The sequence below is a fragment of the Thunnus thynnus genome, chromosome 19 (assembly GCF_963924715.1).
Source record: "Thunnus thynnus chromosome 19, fThuThy2.1, whole genome shotgun sequence".
NCBI classification, from domain to species: Eukaryota; Metazoa; Chordata; class Actinopteri; order Scombriformes; family Scombridae; genus Thunnus; species Thunnus thynnus.
In genome coordinates, this window is record NC_089535.1 from 2,673,746 (window position 1) to 2,691,391 (window position 17,646).

A 17,646-nucleotide genomic window follows, 5' to 3' on the forward strand; every position below is an offset into this window, starting at 1 on the left:
AAGCCAAAGACAGAATGTGGGACTGAAATAAAGTTTATTTTAAATAAACAATTATACATAAAGATTTGACTGTGGTATTAAATCTTTGTGTTTAATTGATAATCTCTTGGTTGTAATGAGTAAATCTTAAATACAATATGATTTATTTCTGTATTACACAAAAACAGAACACAAGTTACAGTGAAAACACTCATTTCCAATATGATTCCAGTATCTTAAAAAGACAAAGACACATAAATAAGCACGAGACATTTCACATAAACCTCAACAATAAAGTCCTGAAGTTTGAATACAACAGAGACTATTTGATAGTTAAAGTAAAAATGTTTTAGGCACTTTAGATGTTTCACATGAAAACGAGCTCTGAGCTGAACTGGCAGCAGTTTGAAGATGCATTTAATAAATAATATTCAATCATATTTTATCCATGAAGCAAATAAATCTCTACTTCTTATAATAATGATCTAATAACGGTGTGTGATGAACCAATCACCTCGTCTCCTCGACTGGGTTAATTTGACAGTTTTAATATTATGTTTTATTTTACTTCACCAGGTTATTAAACTTAAACTAAAGCTTGTTATAATCTACTCTGCTCTTTTTAAACTGACATGTCTCAGGTTGTTACTGATCGATAATAACTTGTGTGTCTTTTTAATGTCATATGAACATCGTTTTGTACAAAGAACAAGACATTTGTGAGTTTTTAACTAAAGCTTGTTGTAACACTGAGTCAGAATAACAGACTGGTGATTCTTACATTATAGCGTCTCAGAGGAACAATTACAGCGAGAAAACATGTTTTAATAATCACTGACTGTTGTTTCACGACAGAAAAACTGAAACTTGAAACGTTACATTTGTATTTTGCAGTGATGAAATCAGCAGAGATGCTCAGAGATTGTTTGCATTTTATTCTTTTTTTCAATCTACAGAGCTGCTGTCAAGTCCACGTGGTGGAAAACATGAACACACACACACACACACACACATAAACTGATCATTAAAACCACGTCTGACAAATGACATTCACTGAATTGATTGCTGGTGGGAAGCCAGTGAGGGATCACGTCCTTGTCCCTGTGCTTGATGGGATATTTCAGTCATTTTTCAAGTAAAAACAGCTTTTAAATTGTGAGAATTTGCTGCTTTTCTTTGTTTTCGTTGTTTTACTTGATAGTAAACTGAATATATTTGGGTTTCAGATGGCTGGTTGGACAAATGAAGACATCTGAAGACATGATCTGATGGACATTTTTCATTTTATAGAAAAAGCGATTGATCTTTAAAAGATAAACTGATGATGAAAATGATTGTTGAGGTGCAGCCCTCATTTAAAGGAGGAGGGTCAGATCTGTGTGAACATCACAGCTCATCAGGACGCTGAAAAGGAAGCGACTGGAAACCCCCCCAAAAAAGTATATTAAAAATATAAAAACAGTCTGATAAAAACAATATAAAACCTGTCTTTAAAAATGTCAACATTTCTTCTTCTCCTGTGACTTATGCTGCCTTTAGATGGAACTTGTGGTTGCGACACAGGAAGTCGTGTAACACAGTATGCTTGGCGTTAAGTCATGAGAACAACGCTGCCAGACAACATATTACAAGAGCTGGATACGACGACGCCGCTCAGCCAACGTTTCCCCCCAGTGGTCACTCGCGGTATTGCGGCGAAAAATCCCCATTTTAGATCACAACTGTAAAAGAGACGTCTCTAAAACTGCTGACAGGACGCCTCGAACTGCAAATAAGGTCAATTATGACTTTTTCTATTATGAATTTTTGATCCATGTGGGTTAGAGTATCATCGGATAATTCATAATTCATTTGTAATTCAAAAACCAAAAAAAAAAAAACGGTAAATCTGTTATTTGTTTCAAAACAAAAAAACGTTTTTGGTTTCAGAATCAAATAACGAAAAACCAATCATATCCGGCCCGGAGTCGTTTTATCGTTATTCCTTTTTGGATTGAATATCAAATCAAGTATTTTTGTCAGTTTTTGTGATAGCGGAAGCGGCTACTTTAGCCTACCCATGATCCTCAGCGACCGTTGCTATGGTGAAGACAAAAATACTTGATTTCTAAACCAAAATTGCGCGGTCTTTTGAATTTGATTTTCTGGATTTTGGTTGGGAAACTAAAAGGAATTGATCACGTGATTTAGTTTTTCGTTTTTGGTTTAAAATGAAAAAAGGAAAAAACCCCATGTGACTTCTGTTTTTTGGTTTCAAACACAAAAACGAATCGTCTGAATGTCCGCAGACCTGCTGGATATTCAATCCAAAAAGGAATAACGATAAAACGAATTGGGTTAGATTGGTTTTTCGTTATTTGATTCTGAAACCAAAAACGTTTTTTCCGTTTTTTGTTTTGAAACAAATAACACATTTACCGGTTTTTGGGTTTTAAATCACAAATGAATTACGAATCATCTGATGATACTTGGACCCATGGAGGTTTTTATATTTGTAAAACTTTCCTCGAGCCGAGAAAAGAGATTTAGAAATCTGTGACGTCATCACATGTTTGCTTTAGGAAACTGTGATGAGCTTTTTTCACTATTTTCAGACGTTTAATAAAAGATTCATTGATGAATCGACAAAACTAATAAAAATAATCATTAGTTGCCTTAATTCAGACTGTTGAAGCTTCATTTTATCTTCAGCTGAACTATAAAAGTCGTTTTGAGTTTATTCTACATCACTTACACTGATATTGATTTAAAAGGGACATATTCTGATTTTCTGTTATTTATTTCCTGTTCTGATGTTTAAACATGGTCAAAGTTCCAAAACTTGTATGAAGAAATGCTGCCTGCAAGTCAACAGTCAGGGCTTCAACCTGCTCTCAATGAACTGAGGGGCTTCATAAAGCACCAGCAGAAGATAAATAAGTAGTTTTTTTAACTGGAAATCATACAAAGATCTTCCAGTAGAGCCCCAGGAACAATCAGTGAGCAACACCTTTCAGTGTGAATATGTTTTGTAGTTTTGGTGAACTGTCCCTTTAACACACATAAATGAACCAGAGAAGCAGTGTAAAACCTAATGAAACCCATGAAGCCGCCTGCTGTCTGCTGTGATGACCACGGCGTGTTTCGGCTTCAGTTCCAGTTTCTATCAGACTGGTAGTCGTCGTACGGGTTCACTCGCGGTCTGTGTGAGTATCTGTGCTGATGTCTCATCTTGGGACCGGTCCACTCCTCCTCACGTCTACTGTAGCCGTTCGACTCGTTGGTCCAGCGGGCGGAGGAGTGGGGGAGGTGAGAAGAAGGAGGAGGAGGAGGAGGAGGAGGATAAGGATAATGGTGATAACTTCTTCTTCTGTCCTCCTGAAGGTGAGAGGGCCGACTCCACTGCGGCTCCGGTGGAAGATACCTGGACCTGGTCTCCTCTGAGCGGGAGGGTCTCCTCCACTGGCTGTCAGGGGGAGAAGGAGGAGAAGGAGGAGGAGGAGGAGTCCATCGGTACGGGTGGAAAGAGGCTCCTGCTGGAGGATGAAAGGAAGGGCGGGGGAGTAACGGCGGGCAGGGGAGGAGACCGTCCTGCGCAGGGCGGTGATATGAGCGATGGTTCGTTCCTCTGGGAGAGAAAGACCTGCAGGAGAGAGAGAGAGAGAGAGAGAGAGAGAGAGAGAGAGAGAGAGAGAGAGAGAGAGAGAGAGAGAGAGAGAGAGAGAGAGAGAGAGAGAGAGAGAGAGAGAGAGAGAGAGGACTTTATCTGTAAATATATAAATGAATAAATCTGTGGAGTGACTGTACATGTTTTATTCTTCACTCCGTCTACATGAAGCTGACTAAACTGTAAAACTCTTACAACACCAGAACAGGTCATTCTCCTCCTACTGGGCATGTGTGACAGACGAACAAGTCGGCCACAGAAAACCAGCGAAGAAGAAACGGTGTACTGTTTCCTGGTTTATTGCAGCAGATTCCAACAGTCTGGGCAGAGAAAGGTGGCAGATCAGCTACGATTAACTCTGAACAAACTGTCAAAGTTGTTCTTCTTCTTCCTCTTCCTACTGCCACCATCTGTTCTGTCAGCACACTACAACCTTTTCACATTTACGCACTCTGGAGGCCGTTTTCAGGGGAGAAAAATGTTTTAGTCTGAACGGAGGAACAAAAGAAGAAGATGTGTTTACAGATGTATCCAGCCGAGTGTGAACCTGGTCTTAGAGGCGGTGCGATAGTAAACAAAGTCAGTAAAGCTGAGTGTCCATATAGCATTTTTCTCCACAGCTGCTCCGAGCGCTTCTAGTTAAATATCTCTGAACTTTTCAGAAAGGTGCCACTCTCGCTCCTTTTCAGGCAACCAATCATGTATTAGACGGGGCGGGACTCCTCACCCGTCACCCTGGTAACCAAGAAAACGGAGGAGAAGCTTGTTCCGGCCGTCTATTCTGATCTTTATGATATATCAGACAGAAACTATCATAACAAAAGACAGAAAAGCTCGTCTGTAGGAGCCGATCAGACGGACACCGAATGTTGCTGCTGAGCGTTGTCATAGATATTGTTGTCATAGAAACAAAACCCACGTGCGGCGTTTCTTTTCTCTTCATCCCGGCGCCCTGCCAGCACTTTTCTACCAGAGAAAAACACTATATGAACACAAGCCCTAAAGAGACACGATTAGATGTGAATATGTTTCAACAGTGTCTTCAGACCTTTATCATGTGTGTAAAACATCTCTCTGGTCCTCACCTGTGCTGCCAGGAGTCATTAAAGTGTCGTCTCTCCTCTCTGCTGTCGGACTCTAGCGGAGTGTAAAGCGGTCGATTCACAGCCTGACCTCTCTTCGGCTCCTGCTCGCTCTCCTCCATCCCGTCGTTACTGTTAAAGACAAGATCACGTGAGCTGAAGAAAAAGAGAGTCGACGCTGCTGCAGAAAAGATACGAGTCGCTGTTTCACCTCCTCTTCGCTCCGTACTGTAGATCTTCCAGGTAGTTCTGTCGCTCTATATCGTGACCCCGCGACGAGTTAAACACTGAGAACAAACAACATGTGAGATGCTTCACTTTCATTCACAGACATGTTCTTCTGCAGAATGTATTCAAATAACATCAGTACTCACACTCTATGGCCTCTTTAGGATCCATCCCATCGACATCGATCAGATACCTGCAGGTCAGACACACCTGTTAAACACACACACACACACACACACACACACACACACACACACACACACACACACACACACACCTGCAAAGCTTCATACACACCTGCAGATCAGGTAACCGGTGCGATTCAGACCGTGTGTGCAGTGGACTCCGATCAGCTTGTCTGAAACAGAAATGACAGATAATTTAATGGTTTTAAAACCATTTAGAAAGTAATTTAATACTTGTTTCATACTGTGAAAGTCAAAGTATGAAACCTACAATTATTTATTATTATATCACATTTTTTGTCAGTACTTTCAGCAGTAAATCACAATAATTCCTTTAATGAGACTCGAACCTGAAGCAGCAGAAAATGTTGCAACTTTACAGACTAAACAATTACAAAGACAGATCTGATCTAATCTGGTTTCATTTTAGATGAACTAGTCCAGCAGTTTTCTCCTGATTCCAGTCTCTGTGCCTAAAAACAACAACATGGGGACCAGAGTCGATCGACAGAAAATCAACTGAATAATCATTTTAGTCATTTTGTTGAACAAAAACACTAAACCTGTTCTGGTTGAAGCTTCTTGAATGTGAGGATTTAAAGCTTTTCTGTGTCATACGTGACGGTAAATTAACAAACTGATGACATCACTGTGGGCTCGGAGGAACTGTTGATGTTTTAACACATTTTTTCTGCGACGATTATGAACATTTGAACATTTCTGGTCAATATTTTGTACTTTTCATTTCATTCTCTTCTATTTCAAATTGAAACCTGTAGCAGCTCTCCTCACTTTCACGTATTTTTTTTTTACAGTAAATGACATAATTTTATGTGTATTTTTGACTGTTATGCACCACAACAACAAGGCAAATTCCTCGTATGTGTGAACCTACTCGGCAATAAACATGTTTCTGATTCAATTAGTTCAACAGAAAATCAATCAGCAGCTATTTTGATAATTAACGAATCCTTTTAATCCTTTTTTTAAATATTTACTAGTTGTAGCGTCTCACATGTGAGGACTTTCTGTGTCATACGAGGTAATGAACTGAATATTTTTGGATTTTAAACTGTTGATCAGATAAAACAAAACATTTGAAGAAACCACATGAGCTCTAGGAACCTGTAACTGCTCCTTTAAAGAAGAGAAGATGAAGATGAAGCTGTTGTCGTATCGTTCTCACCGTTGTCAGCGTTGTCCTGTAGAAACCTGCGTACGGCTCGTTTGAAGCTCAGGATCGTGCCGTCGCTGGGAATCTCATGACCGGCTGTGAAGATCTTCACACACATCAGAGAGTCCGGTACGTCCTGCACGCAACACAGTGCCCATGTCACTATAAATCACTTTAACAGTTAAGAAGAAACCCCATGAAGATCTGCACAGGTGTGTTTGTGTACCTGTGGCTGGTAGTAGCGTTTGGTGAAGGTCAGGTCGATGATCAAACCCAGTTCTTGATTTTCTTCTTTCAAAGTGTCCAGCAGCTCCCAGGGACCGAACACATCAGAACACGGAAGCTGGCGGTTCAGAGACTAAAGAAGAAGAAAACACATTTTATTAGTCTCACTGCTCGTCGACAAACGACTTTCAAAGAAACAGAACTGCAGCTCTGTTCACACCTGGCATTAAAACACATTAACATTGAGGACGCACTGAGATCCGATCATTCAGACCACATTCAGAGGTGGTCTGGGCTGCATATGACCACAGGACAGGGACAGGGGGGGCACTGGGTGGGCAGGGGGGGCACTGGGAGGGCAGTGGACCAAGCAGAACTTGGCAGAGACTCAGCAGCCAACGTTTCTCCGTCTCAGAGCGTCTGAGATCGTCACTAAATGAGAAAAGCTGGTCCACCTTTCATGCATGAATTATGATAACCTCAGTCAGGATTTGTTTTTATTCTTCTTTAGGCATGAAATAAAATATTTGAACATTTTTTTTAAACATGGGATGACACACTAGAGTCCACTGTGGTGGCTGATGTGCAACTATACCATTAAAACCCCCACGCACATCTAAGAGAACGGCTTTGGAATAGCTGTTCACTGTAGTGAAAACCATGCATGAAAGGGTTAAAGGTCAATCCACTGCTCTCTCTCTCTCTCTGTGTTAAGGTGGACTGACTTTTAGCTGCTCCTGAACAGAGAACCAAGCTGGTAGAAGTGAAGCCAATGTGTAAAAACCTTAAACCTGCATTCTCTCTAACGGCCAGCAGGGGGCGACTCCGTTTGTATAGAAGTCAATGAGAAAATGACCCTACTTCTCTCTTGATTTATTACCTCAGTAAACACTTTCCTGATGAGTTAATGATCTCAATCGCTAGTTTCAAGTCTTCTTCAATACATCATGATGTTCATTCAGTAAATTATGGTCCCATTTAGAGTAAAACAGACCATAAAGCAGCGTATGCTTTAGGGCGGGGCTACGTTGTGATTGACAAGTCGTTGGCTGCAGTTTTTGTGCAACCCGTTTAAAACCAACAACACGTTCGGTCTTTACAAATGAAAAAGATGTTAGGCTACGTGTTTATGCGCATACAGAGCAGCGGGAGTGAGATCAGATCACAAGCAGAGACGCTTCTAACAGAAGGTGTGAACTGTCCACTGGTGATGGGATCAGCAGGTGTGAACGAGGCCTTTAACTCCTCACGTGTTTCAGCGGCACTTTGAAGGCGATGAAACGAGTCCCGTCGAGTCTTTTCCCAACAGCTTTGTAATCCAGCCATCTGTAGGAGAGCAAAACACCACAGTTAGAGTCACATTATATAAAAATATAAGCTCCTAGATGTAGTTATTGTTGTAGATTTGATCACTTTAACAGCTTAAGATGTATTTTTTTAATGGGTTTTACAGAAGTTTGCATCAGTGTGATGTTATTTAATTGTTTCAGTTACAGCTGCAATGATTAGTTGATTAATCAATCGTCTGACAACTAATCAGCAGTTGTTTTAAAGATGGATTCCATTTCCTGATGATCGACTGATCGATTAATCGTTGCAGCTCAACAAAAACATTAGAAGAGTTACAAACATCACTGGAGATTAATTTTAAAGAGACAAACATGTTTAACTAGAGCTCATCAAAACATCCTAAATAACATCTACATACTCCTAAAAATAATTTAAAAGAATTCATTTTAAATAAGCAAATACCTCCTTTATATGTTCTCAATATAAATATTATGAGCCTGATGTAGTTAAAGTATTGCAGTAAAAGTACATAAGTATTATGAGCTTGATGTAGTTAAAGTATTGCAGTAAAAGTAGTGGTTTGGTCCCTCTGACTGATATATTATTATATATGACATCATTAGATTATTAATAGTGAAGCATCAGTGTTAGAGCAGCATGTTACTGTTGTAGCTGCTGGAGTCAAGTCTTCATCTAAAAAGTAACTAAAGCTGTGAAATAAATGTAGTGGAGTAGAAAGTACAATATTTCCCTCTGAAATGTAGAAAGTAGCATCACATGGAAATACTCAAGTAAAGTACCTCAGATGTTTGGATATTTTAATGTCTAGTTAGAGTTAATTACAGGTTATAGAGACCCAACAACAACATGAAAAGTTCTTCTATTTGCCTTTTTCATCCAAACTATCCAACATGAATCAGTTTTCTCCACATTGTTGAATGTTGTAACGTTCTCACCTGTCCGGTATTCCGTCCTTCTTACTGTGTCGGGACATTTTCACACTCTTCTTCTGTCGCTGCTTGTTTGTCTTCTTCCAAATTTTTTAATCAATATATCAATAAAAACAGCGGAGCAGGTGTAGACCCGGACCCGGAGCGGCTGCCTGTCGGTGTTACTGAACACAAGCAGCAGAAAACATGCTGTTAACTATCGGACTGAAACCGGCCGCATGTTATTCACATCCACACGTTCACAGTTCACATCACAAGCGACCCAAACAAGAAAGCTGCTGCAGACTCTGCAGTCGCGGGAATGTGACGTAGGTGTTGACGCGCACTCTTGTGCTGCGTTCAAGTCATGTCGGAGTTATCAGAGATGAAGGTACGTGTTATATGATTATGGCGTTAACATTTTGCCATTTATATAAATTTCAGGAGGTAGAGAACAAACGGTGGAGTTTACGTCAGCTTTGGCTTTTCAGAGCTGATTTTAAACAGCAGTTGAGCCATTTTCAACCCACGAAATGCTGATTTTTATCAATTTGGTGTAGGGACGGGTGTGGTTAGAATGTTATCTTTATCTTATCAATACTCTTATCGGTCCGGTTCAATACTCTCTTTCATTACTAATGACTTGAATAGAATATATTTAGAACAGGATTAGAACTGATTCATATTTGAAATAAAACAAAAAACCGTTTCTACAGCAGCAACAGCAAAGTCACTTTATAAACTGAATAATATCACTGGAAACTAATCTAACATGTCAGTAAAATATATTTATTTCTTTTATAAATATTGTAATAATGGTCCAAAATGATGTGAAAATACACAGTTTTCAGTCAAATCAAATGTTTTTTGTCTGCCTGCTCTCTGCTGTGTTGCTGACTCAACTATTATTCTGCTTGTAGCTTAATATGATGATTTCAGTCAGTTTAATTATGTATTTGTGGTGTTACGCTGCTGTGACTGAGAGATGAAATGAGGGCACCTCTGTGAAGCTGTGCATTTATTTTTAAAAAAATAGCCTACATATTATGAAGATAAACGATAATCATGCAGGTTTATGTCTCAGTCTGGATCTGGACTTTGAGGACCCTGCTGGTCTATGAGGTGGTCTGGGTATAGGTGAGATTCCCAGCCTGAATATTTGTCCCAGTCCGACTCTGCTGCTGGAAGAAACTATATTTTGTCATATTTAAAATATAAATCTATTCTAATCCTGTTCTGTTTTCTTTAAAATAATAATTTTTAAAAAACTCCCAATTCTTTATAATGAAAAACATAACTCATCACTATGACGACCGTCTCTACTGTTATCAGATCATTTTAACACCTGCAGACACAAACATGATGAAAACTGTTTTGTTACCTTTAAGTGCTGAGAATAATCTGAATCGAGCTGATGAGTGAAGATGAAATTAATCACCAACCAGAAGAAGAACAAACATGTAACTGACAGCAGGAAGTTTTTAAGGTCTTATCTCTCTGTATTCATCTCTAACTGAAGTGATCTTTAACGAAAATCTGATGACAGAACAGCAGCTCTGAACTTTGGAATGAAAAACGTGGAACAAAATTAAAATATTAACAGACAGTATAAATCTTTATTAGTTTAATCCAACAAGGAAATAAAAAGTGGTGAGATGACATTAATGCAGGCTGTTGTATCTCTGTTTGATGTACAAAACAAGACAAATAAATTGTTTGTGGATAAGATAAAGATAAACTTTGATCCTTACAGCTGACTGCTGGCTACAGTCTGACTATGAGAGGATGAGAAAATCACTGTTTAAATCCATTCATATAAGCCTGTTTAACCAGTGATTTGTGATTATTATTCTTTATGGCACAAAGTGCATTTTTTTAAATAAATATTGTTATGATAATAGTACAAAATTGTGGGCCTTTGACCTTGTTATTTTATTTGATCGCTGCAGGTCTGATTATTCAATCAACTGGGTAAAAACAACAATAATCATATCAGCAAAACAGTGCAAAACAAGAAAAAACCAGTATTCTATTGAACACCTTAACTATGGATTCATGTCCTTCTGCTTTTTCCCAGAAGCCTCAGACTTCCTGGTAGGCTGCTCTTATTGTCTGTTGGAACAATTAATAAGAATGCTTCCTGTTTGGCACCGAATTAACGATTTCTGATTCGCTGCTGTTCTTGATCAATAATGAGACCTAATTAAAGTTTGACTGTCAGGTTTCTAACTGTTGCTTTTGTTTAATAATCATAAATATAATTTATTTTGCTCCCTGCATGAGAAACTAATGATTATGATATTCAAACTGTCCAGTTAAACAAATCTGTTATTTGGCATCTAATGACATGATTTAAATGATATAACACAGAATAATAATCAACATTAATATTCAGGGGAGACGATTAGCCTACATTATAATTGATGGGGGGCAGTAAGAGACCTGGATAATGGATAATAGGGGGCGCTGGTCCAAAAAAGGTTGAGAACCACTGCTGTAAATGCACCGTGCTAACTAAGCTAGCAGCTAGCGTTAGGGTCAGTTCCACCCTCTCGCCCAAATATGGTCACTTCTGGCTCCAAAATTCCAAGATGGCGACGGTCAAAATGCCAAACTCGAGGCTTCAAACACGGGAAGGGTGACATCACGGTGGCTCAGAGAAACTTTCCTCCTTCAGCAGATGAATGTGAAAACAAACTCTGCACATCCATCATTCTGCACAGAGAAGAAGAACAAACATCCAACTGAAGGAACAAGAAGAAAAACACATTTCTGAGTGGAGAGGGACTTTGAAATAAATTTTATTTTCTTTTTTGCTAAATTTTCTATACATAACTGTAAATTCAATAAGTCGAGGTCTCTCCTGCTTGTTTAGTCGGGTGGAGACGGTTGTAAAACACTCTGAGACTATTCACAGTTTTAATAGATTGAACTCATATCTGTCAGCTTACTGCTCACATCATTAAAATGTGTCTACATGTGGTAATAAACTTAAAATTTGCATTTGAAGAGGAGGAGTGAGGTGTTGCAGCTGACCTCATACCTGGGGACACTTGCAACATCCATTAAACTGCATTAAAATGGTCATTAATGTAGTTTTTCTTCTTATTAGTCTGAATATTCAAACTGTTTTATATACGATGTACTTCAGTATATCTGTAAAAATCACAGTTAATTTGTTGTTCGGACAAACAGAAAGCCTGCTCTATTTGCAGCTGTTGCCAGGCAGCAGTTAATCAGTGTTAGATTGAAGAAAGATAAAAATAACTGCAGCTTCCTCTGACTTATTAACAAGCTGTTCACAGTGTTTTCAACCAGCAGGAAGCAGTATTTTGACTGTTTTCTCCCCATAAAGCCAAAACACAGTACTCAGTCAAAACTGAGTTAAGTGCAACACAATCTCCAGGTGCATTGTGGGTAATGTAGGCGTCTGGTTTTGACAAAGAAGAAGAATCTGTGGAATAAAAAAGACGATATCTCTGAATCTGCTGCATCGATTTTCTTTCTTTCTTTTTTCAAATAAAAACTGTCCATCATGAGTCTGATGATATTTTAGGAGTGAAATAATAAATCTGTGGAGGATTATTTTAAATTTTTGTGACTCTCTACACAAAAGTTTCACAGTTGGATTGTATGAAATGTGAGACTGAACGCTGCTCTGTTTGCTCTCTGCTCAGCTAACAAGATAAAAAGCAGGTTTGCTGCTGTTGGAATAAATAACTCCTCTCATCAGAGAGTCACCCAGAAACAGCTCACATGAAGGAGCAGGAATGTGGACATCTCACCACCTCCTCTTCCTCCTCCTCCTCTTCTTCCTCCTTCTCCGCCTCCTTTTCCTCATCCCCTCTCTCCTCCTCCTCCTCTAACAGCAGGTACAAGAATCAAGGAAGCAGCCACTTCTCGGGACGTTTGACTGGGTTCACTGAGGTCTTTGATGAGGGTAATAACATGGGTATTACGCCTTCAGTCGAACATGGCGGAGGCGGAGCTCTGCGGCTGCGCCCTGATATTCTAACGGAACAACCAATTAGCTTTCACTTCTTATCAAGTTAAGTTCTTTGGTTACAGTACGAACGACTAAAGTCCACCAAGGCTGTGGCTGTAAAGTCCGGAAGGTGGACATTTTGATTCAGACTCAGAGACTCTGTTTCTGGTGGTATTTCCTTTCCGTTTTGTTTGAATTCATTAACGTTTCCGGTCCTGACAGCAGAGCTCTGCAGCGGAAGCGATCCCACAGGAGGAGCCCTGCAGACAGACCGTCCTGCAGATGTTTGCAGCTGTTCAGCTTTTTGTAAATTGACCTACAGGAATATAAACTTGTCGCTACGGCTCGTTGAACTGCCAGAAGCTTTTCTACACGTTACAGCATGTTGTTGGGCGGGGAGAACATGAGCCACTTTTTACAATGATGATGATGATGATTTTACTGCAAAATGAAAGTATATTTGTTTCAAATAATAGTTAATATATATACCTCAGGTTGTTGTGTACCTATAGAAATTGAAACAAATGATCTAATTATTGTGGTTTTAGAAAAATAAGCCATCAAAAAAAGTTAGTCCAATGGCAAAACTTACCCCAAAGTAGGGGTAAAATAAGCGCTCAAGGGGTAATTAGTGTTACCATTAAATACTGATATAAAAATGACACAAACAATCAAACAATTTTGAGATAATTTTGAACTTTATAAATGGCATCAATTTAACAAAAAAACTCATCATACTTTTAAGTAAAATGATATGTTTGTGTCTTATTGTTCAACATGCTACCTCAACACTTTCAGTAAAGATTAAACTGTGATCTTTGTGTTTTAGCTACAGAAAGAACTTGTGTATAAATGTGCTTTTGTGTAAACAGACAGTTGACAAATTAAAGGAAAAACTGGTCCAGGTCTGAATGTTTGACCCCTACAGTGAGGGGTCTGGTGCCTCTGTTAATCAATACAAGGTTGATCTGAGTGATCAGCTTTATCCTATGATGAAACATTTCTATCCTGATGGGAGTGTTCTCTTCCAGGATGGTTTGATGAGTATTAAATGATGTGAATCATATTTTATGACCTTCACAGTCACCAGATCTCAAACCAGCTGAAAACCTATGAGAGATTTAGGACTGACGGCGTTCTCCACCGCCATCATCAAAATGAGGGAATATCGTTTTGAAGAATAGTGTCCATCCCTCCAGTAGAGTTCAGAGACTGTAGAATCAATGCCAAGGTGTATTGATGCTGTTCTGGCAGCAGGTGGTGGCCCAACACCTTACTTAAACACCTTATGTTGGCTTTTCCTTTAATTTGTCACCTGTCTGTATGTACAGCATGTTTGTGTGTGGCTTAAACTTAACATTAGTCAATGATAGATAAATTATCAATAGGCTGAGGTTGGTTGAAGTCAAGCGTCTCTTTAATTCAAACAGATCACATGTTACAGACACGGATAGTCCGCAGAGAGGAAAGAAATTCACTGGTATATATTGATGGCCTTTGGAGGCACCTTTAGTTGTTTACAGATTCCTACCAGACCTACACAAAGCTTTGCAGAACTCTCCCTTCCATATGACTTTGTCCTGCTGTTACCCGCAAGACCCTGCCGTCTAACATATAACCATACATGGTACACCATGCAAGGTACAGATTTTTCTATCAGTCAACAATTAGGTATTTATTCATCAACATTGTAGCACTTGTAACAGTGATCAAATATGAACAGTGTCTCTAGAATATCAGAAAATCATTTGCGGGGGTAAATTGAACCATTGACTCAACTTGCCCCAACATCTCTGGCATGTTTTAAACCACAACCTCAATTTAGACAAAACTGTTTCATACAGTGGTTCATATCGACAGTTATGTTGAGTTTATGACCTTGTTTTGTAGCTCACACTGACTTAAATTAACATGTAATAATGTCCAAAACTTATCTATTTTAATTAAGATACACAACTGATAACTTTAGTAACATGATGAATTCACTTGACATGACAAAAATCATTTGTTTTGCTCTGTTTTGCTTTTCTCCATGTGCTTGAGTCCAAGATGGATTGAGTAATGTGCACTACTTGAGGTCACATGATTGGATAAAGGAATTGGCTCATTTTACCCTGTTCTCCCCTACTGTAATTATACTGTAACCCCTTTACCTGACTCTAAGTCTAATCTGAGAGCGGCTAACGGTGTTATCTGATGTTATCTTTGTCTCCACCCACAGAAACTCCCAACTGTCAACTGAGGAAACCTTCAAGGAACCTTCTGAAAATGGATTTTTTTAATCTACTGAAAATGCTCCATTTCTACACAGATTCATTCACCAAACGGTTCGATGAGAAGGAGCCGAGGATGAGACAGACCGTGGACGCGGTTCTCAAGATCGCTGCTGAAGTTAAACGGATACAGAAAGAATCAGAACCAGGCGCCATCGCACTCAACTTCATGGTCGCGGCTCTCGTAGGTGTCACTCTGTTTTATAAAGGCTTGACACCAGCAGCAGCAGTTACCGTCGCTCTAGCGGTCCTTCTTCTTCGTTTCATTAAACAACTAAAACACAGAGTGAGAGGAAACCCAAAGGAATTGAGAGAACTGATGGAAGAATCCAGAACAAATGTTGACTTGCTGAAGAAAGATCTGGAAAAAATAAAAACGCTTTGTGAGGAAATGCCGAGAGAGTCGGTCGGAGCTGAAACAGGAAACGTCATCCGGCTGGAGATGTGCGTTCTGGAGGTGTTCCTCACTGCTGAAGAGCTCTCCAGAGTCTCTCACAATGATCAGCGTGTTACAGACGCAGCTGATCAGTGTCAGAAAGTTTTCACTGGGCTTGAAAAGGTGAAGAAAGAACTTAATGACTTCAGAGAGAGAACTGACACTGAGGATAAGTAAACGGACTTCTAATCCTGTTTTTTCCTGTAGGTCTGCTGTACTTCTGATATCCTGGAGAGGGATCAATCTTCTATTTCTAACATGTTTTCTCTGTTAAATGAGTTTTTTTTCTTATCTGAATCATTGATCTAAGGACAGAGGATGTTGTGTTAACCTCAGGGTTCATTTGTGATTCGTGATATTTGGGCTTTATGAATAAAATTCACTTGATTTACAATCAATCTCTGGACTCATGACTGTAAAGTCAAACATCTCTTACTGAAAAACAAAGACTGTTTTTATCACACAATATATTTTTTTTTGTAAAAAATCCAAATCTTTTAGTTGTTCACATGAGATCCAGATGTTGTGTAATATGATCATAAGTCATCATCTTGTGTCCTCACAACATTAAACGCACAATATATAATTTCAGCCGCTAGGGGTCTCAATCAAAACAATAACAATAGACGGAGTGTGATGACGGTGTGAAGTAGCAAGGGATCGTGGGAGTTGTTGTCTTTGTTGCTAAATAACCAGCTTCACCTGGATAGGATTACTCCAGTGTTAATAATTCGGGATGTTTTTTACCGGGAGCCGAATTATCCGCAGAGGTCTCCTCCTCTCCAAAAACAAACGTACATGCAGATTAAAATCGTTAAAAATACTAATTAAAGCTGTTTCACCTAAAAATCAATATTTCTCTGACGATGTTTGGTGACCACCGGACTTCCTGGAGTGGCTGTTAGCCGAGCTGCTGCTAACGTTTGTCCAGTTTATTTCTCTGATAACTTAAGATCCAGACGTCCAATGACTAAAATCCTTCTTCCGGCTAAAAGATTTAGTTAAAAGCGACCTAAATTGATCATGAAAATGTGGCTTAAAACTGAATAAAAGTCCATTTATAACAGTTTGTATGGAACAACCACAACGCCAATGTATTATCTTATATGTGTGTAAGTTACTCTTTGGTAGACGCCATTGTAGCGGACAAACACAGCGCCGCCGTATGCATCGTGTGCGTGTTTACTCTTTGGTAGAGGAGGTATGACGCCATTGACATGCGACCAAATGAAACGGTCCGTTACTTTGATTAAATTACAGATTTCTCTGGGTTTGAAAATTGTTGGAAACATTTGGGATAATGTAAGTACACAACTCAACAACATATATAACATAGGTCTGGTTGTTTTTAGACATTTTAATGTAGAATCATTACATATTATACCTTTAAAAACCATTAATGCTCATTTCCTCTGGCTGTGTGGTTGTCTGCTGTCTTTATGTGCAGTTTTGTTGATGTGGTTATTAAGCTAACTGCTGTTTGTCTGTGTAGTAAACAAAGCAGCAGCTTTATTAGTTCTGGGCAGAAGATGGCTGTTTGTTTTTCTTAATGTTTAGTAATCAACATCAGGTAAAAATATTTATTTTTTCTGACAGGCAGTGAAAACCTGATATCAGATACAAATTTAGCATCATTACATCGACCTTCGTTACGTTGTGTTGAAAGATCACAAAGGAAAGGAAGGAGGCATCTCTGCAAAAAAAACCCCAATGAGATGGGATTGAGGTTCCTCAGTCATCTGAAACTGCCCTGGCCATCAGGATGATTGTCCTTCCTTGAAATGGGCAACAGGTTGTCACATCTCAGTGGAAACCTCCAAATAATGTGGCAATTGTCTGAAAACACTAAACACACATATGAAATAATATACAAAACACTGCTGGGTTTAAGATTAAAAATGATTATTGTACAATAAGGAGAGAGAACACGCACAAAAATTTGCATCAGCTTGTCTCAACGAACAAAGAGCAAAGCTAATCTATTAGAGTTTCTGAAGGTACAAAGAAATGATCTGTGATTGGTCGGTGTATATTATTTTAAACACTTGTGATAGGTAGGCTTTCGGCCTAGTCATGCCACCATCTTTGTCCTTGTTTTCCTCTCAGTGAAAGCCCCTCCCTCTGCCGCTCACTGGTAGGAGGCACACAGATCTCACTCTTGATGCATTTTGTCCCATGTGGTTAGGGAACAGCCTCGTCTCCTGGAAGGCATTT

At 39.2% G+C, this 17,646-nt stretch overlaps 1 protein-coding gene and 1 long non-coding RNA gene across 2 annotated transcripts; one reads left to right on the forward strand and one right to left on the reverse strand.

Annotated features, from left to right (window-relative positions):
* Positions 1-126: 126 nt before the first annotated feature.
* LOC137170758 (RNA/RNP complex-1-interacting phosphatase-like) lies at positions 127-9,305 on the reverse strand. The gene is made up of 9 exons (XM_067574321.1): positions 8,766-9,305; positions 7,770-7,845; positions 6,521-6,652; positions 6,307-6,430; positions 5,233-5,293; positions 5,082-5,128; positions 4,919-4,994; positions 4,711-4,839; positions 127-3,601 (listed from the first exon to the last, which is right to left on the reverse strand). Exons 1-9 carry the CDS (start codon positions 8,801-8,803, stop codon positions 3,109-3,111), a joined length of 1,176 nt encoding a protein of 391 aa, XP_067430422.1. The 5' UTR covers positions 8,804-9,305; the 3' UTR covers positions 127-3,108.
* A 3,377-nt stretch (positions 9,306-12,682) lies between these two features.
* On the forward strand, positions 12,683-15,826 carry LOC137170759 (uncharacterized). Its single transcript, XR_010924666.1, has 2 exons — positions 12,683-13,029; positions 14,945-15,826. It is a non-coding gene; the product is annotated as an uncharacterized lncRNA (long non-coding RNA).
* Positions 15,827-17,646: the final 1,820 nt, after the last annotated feature.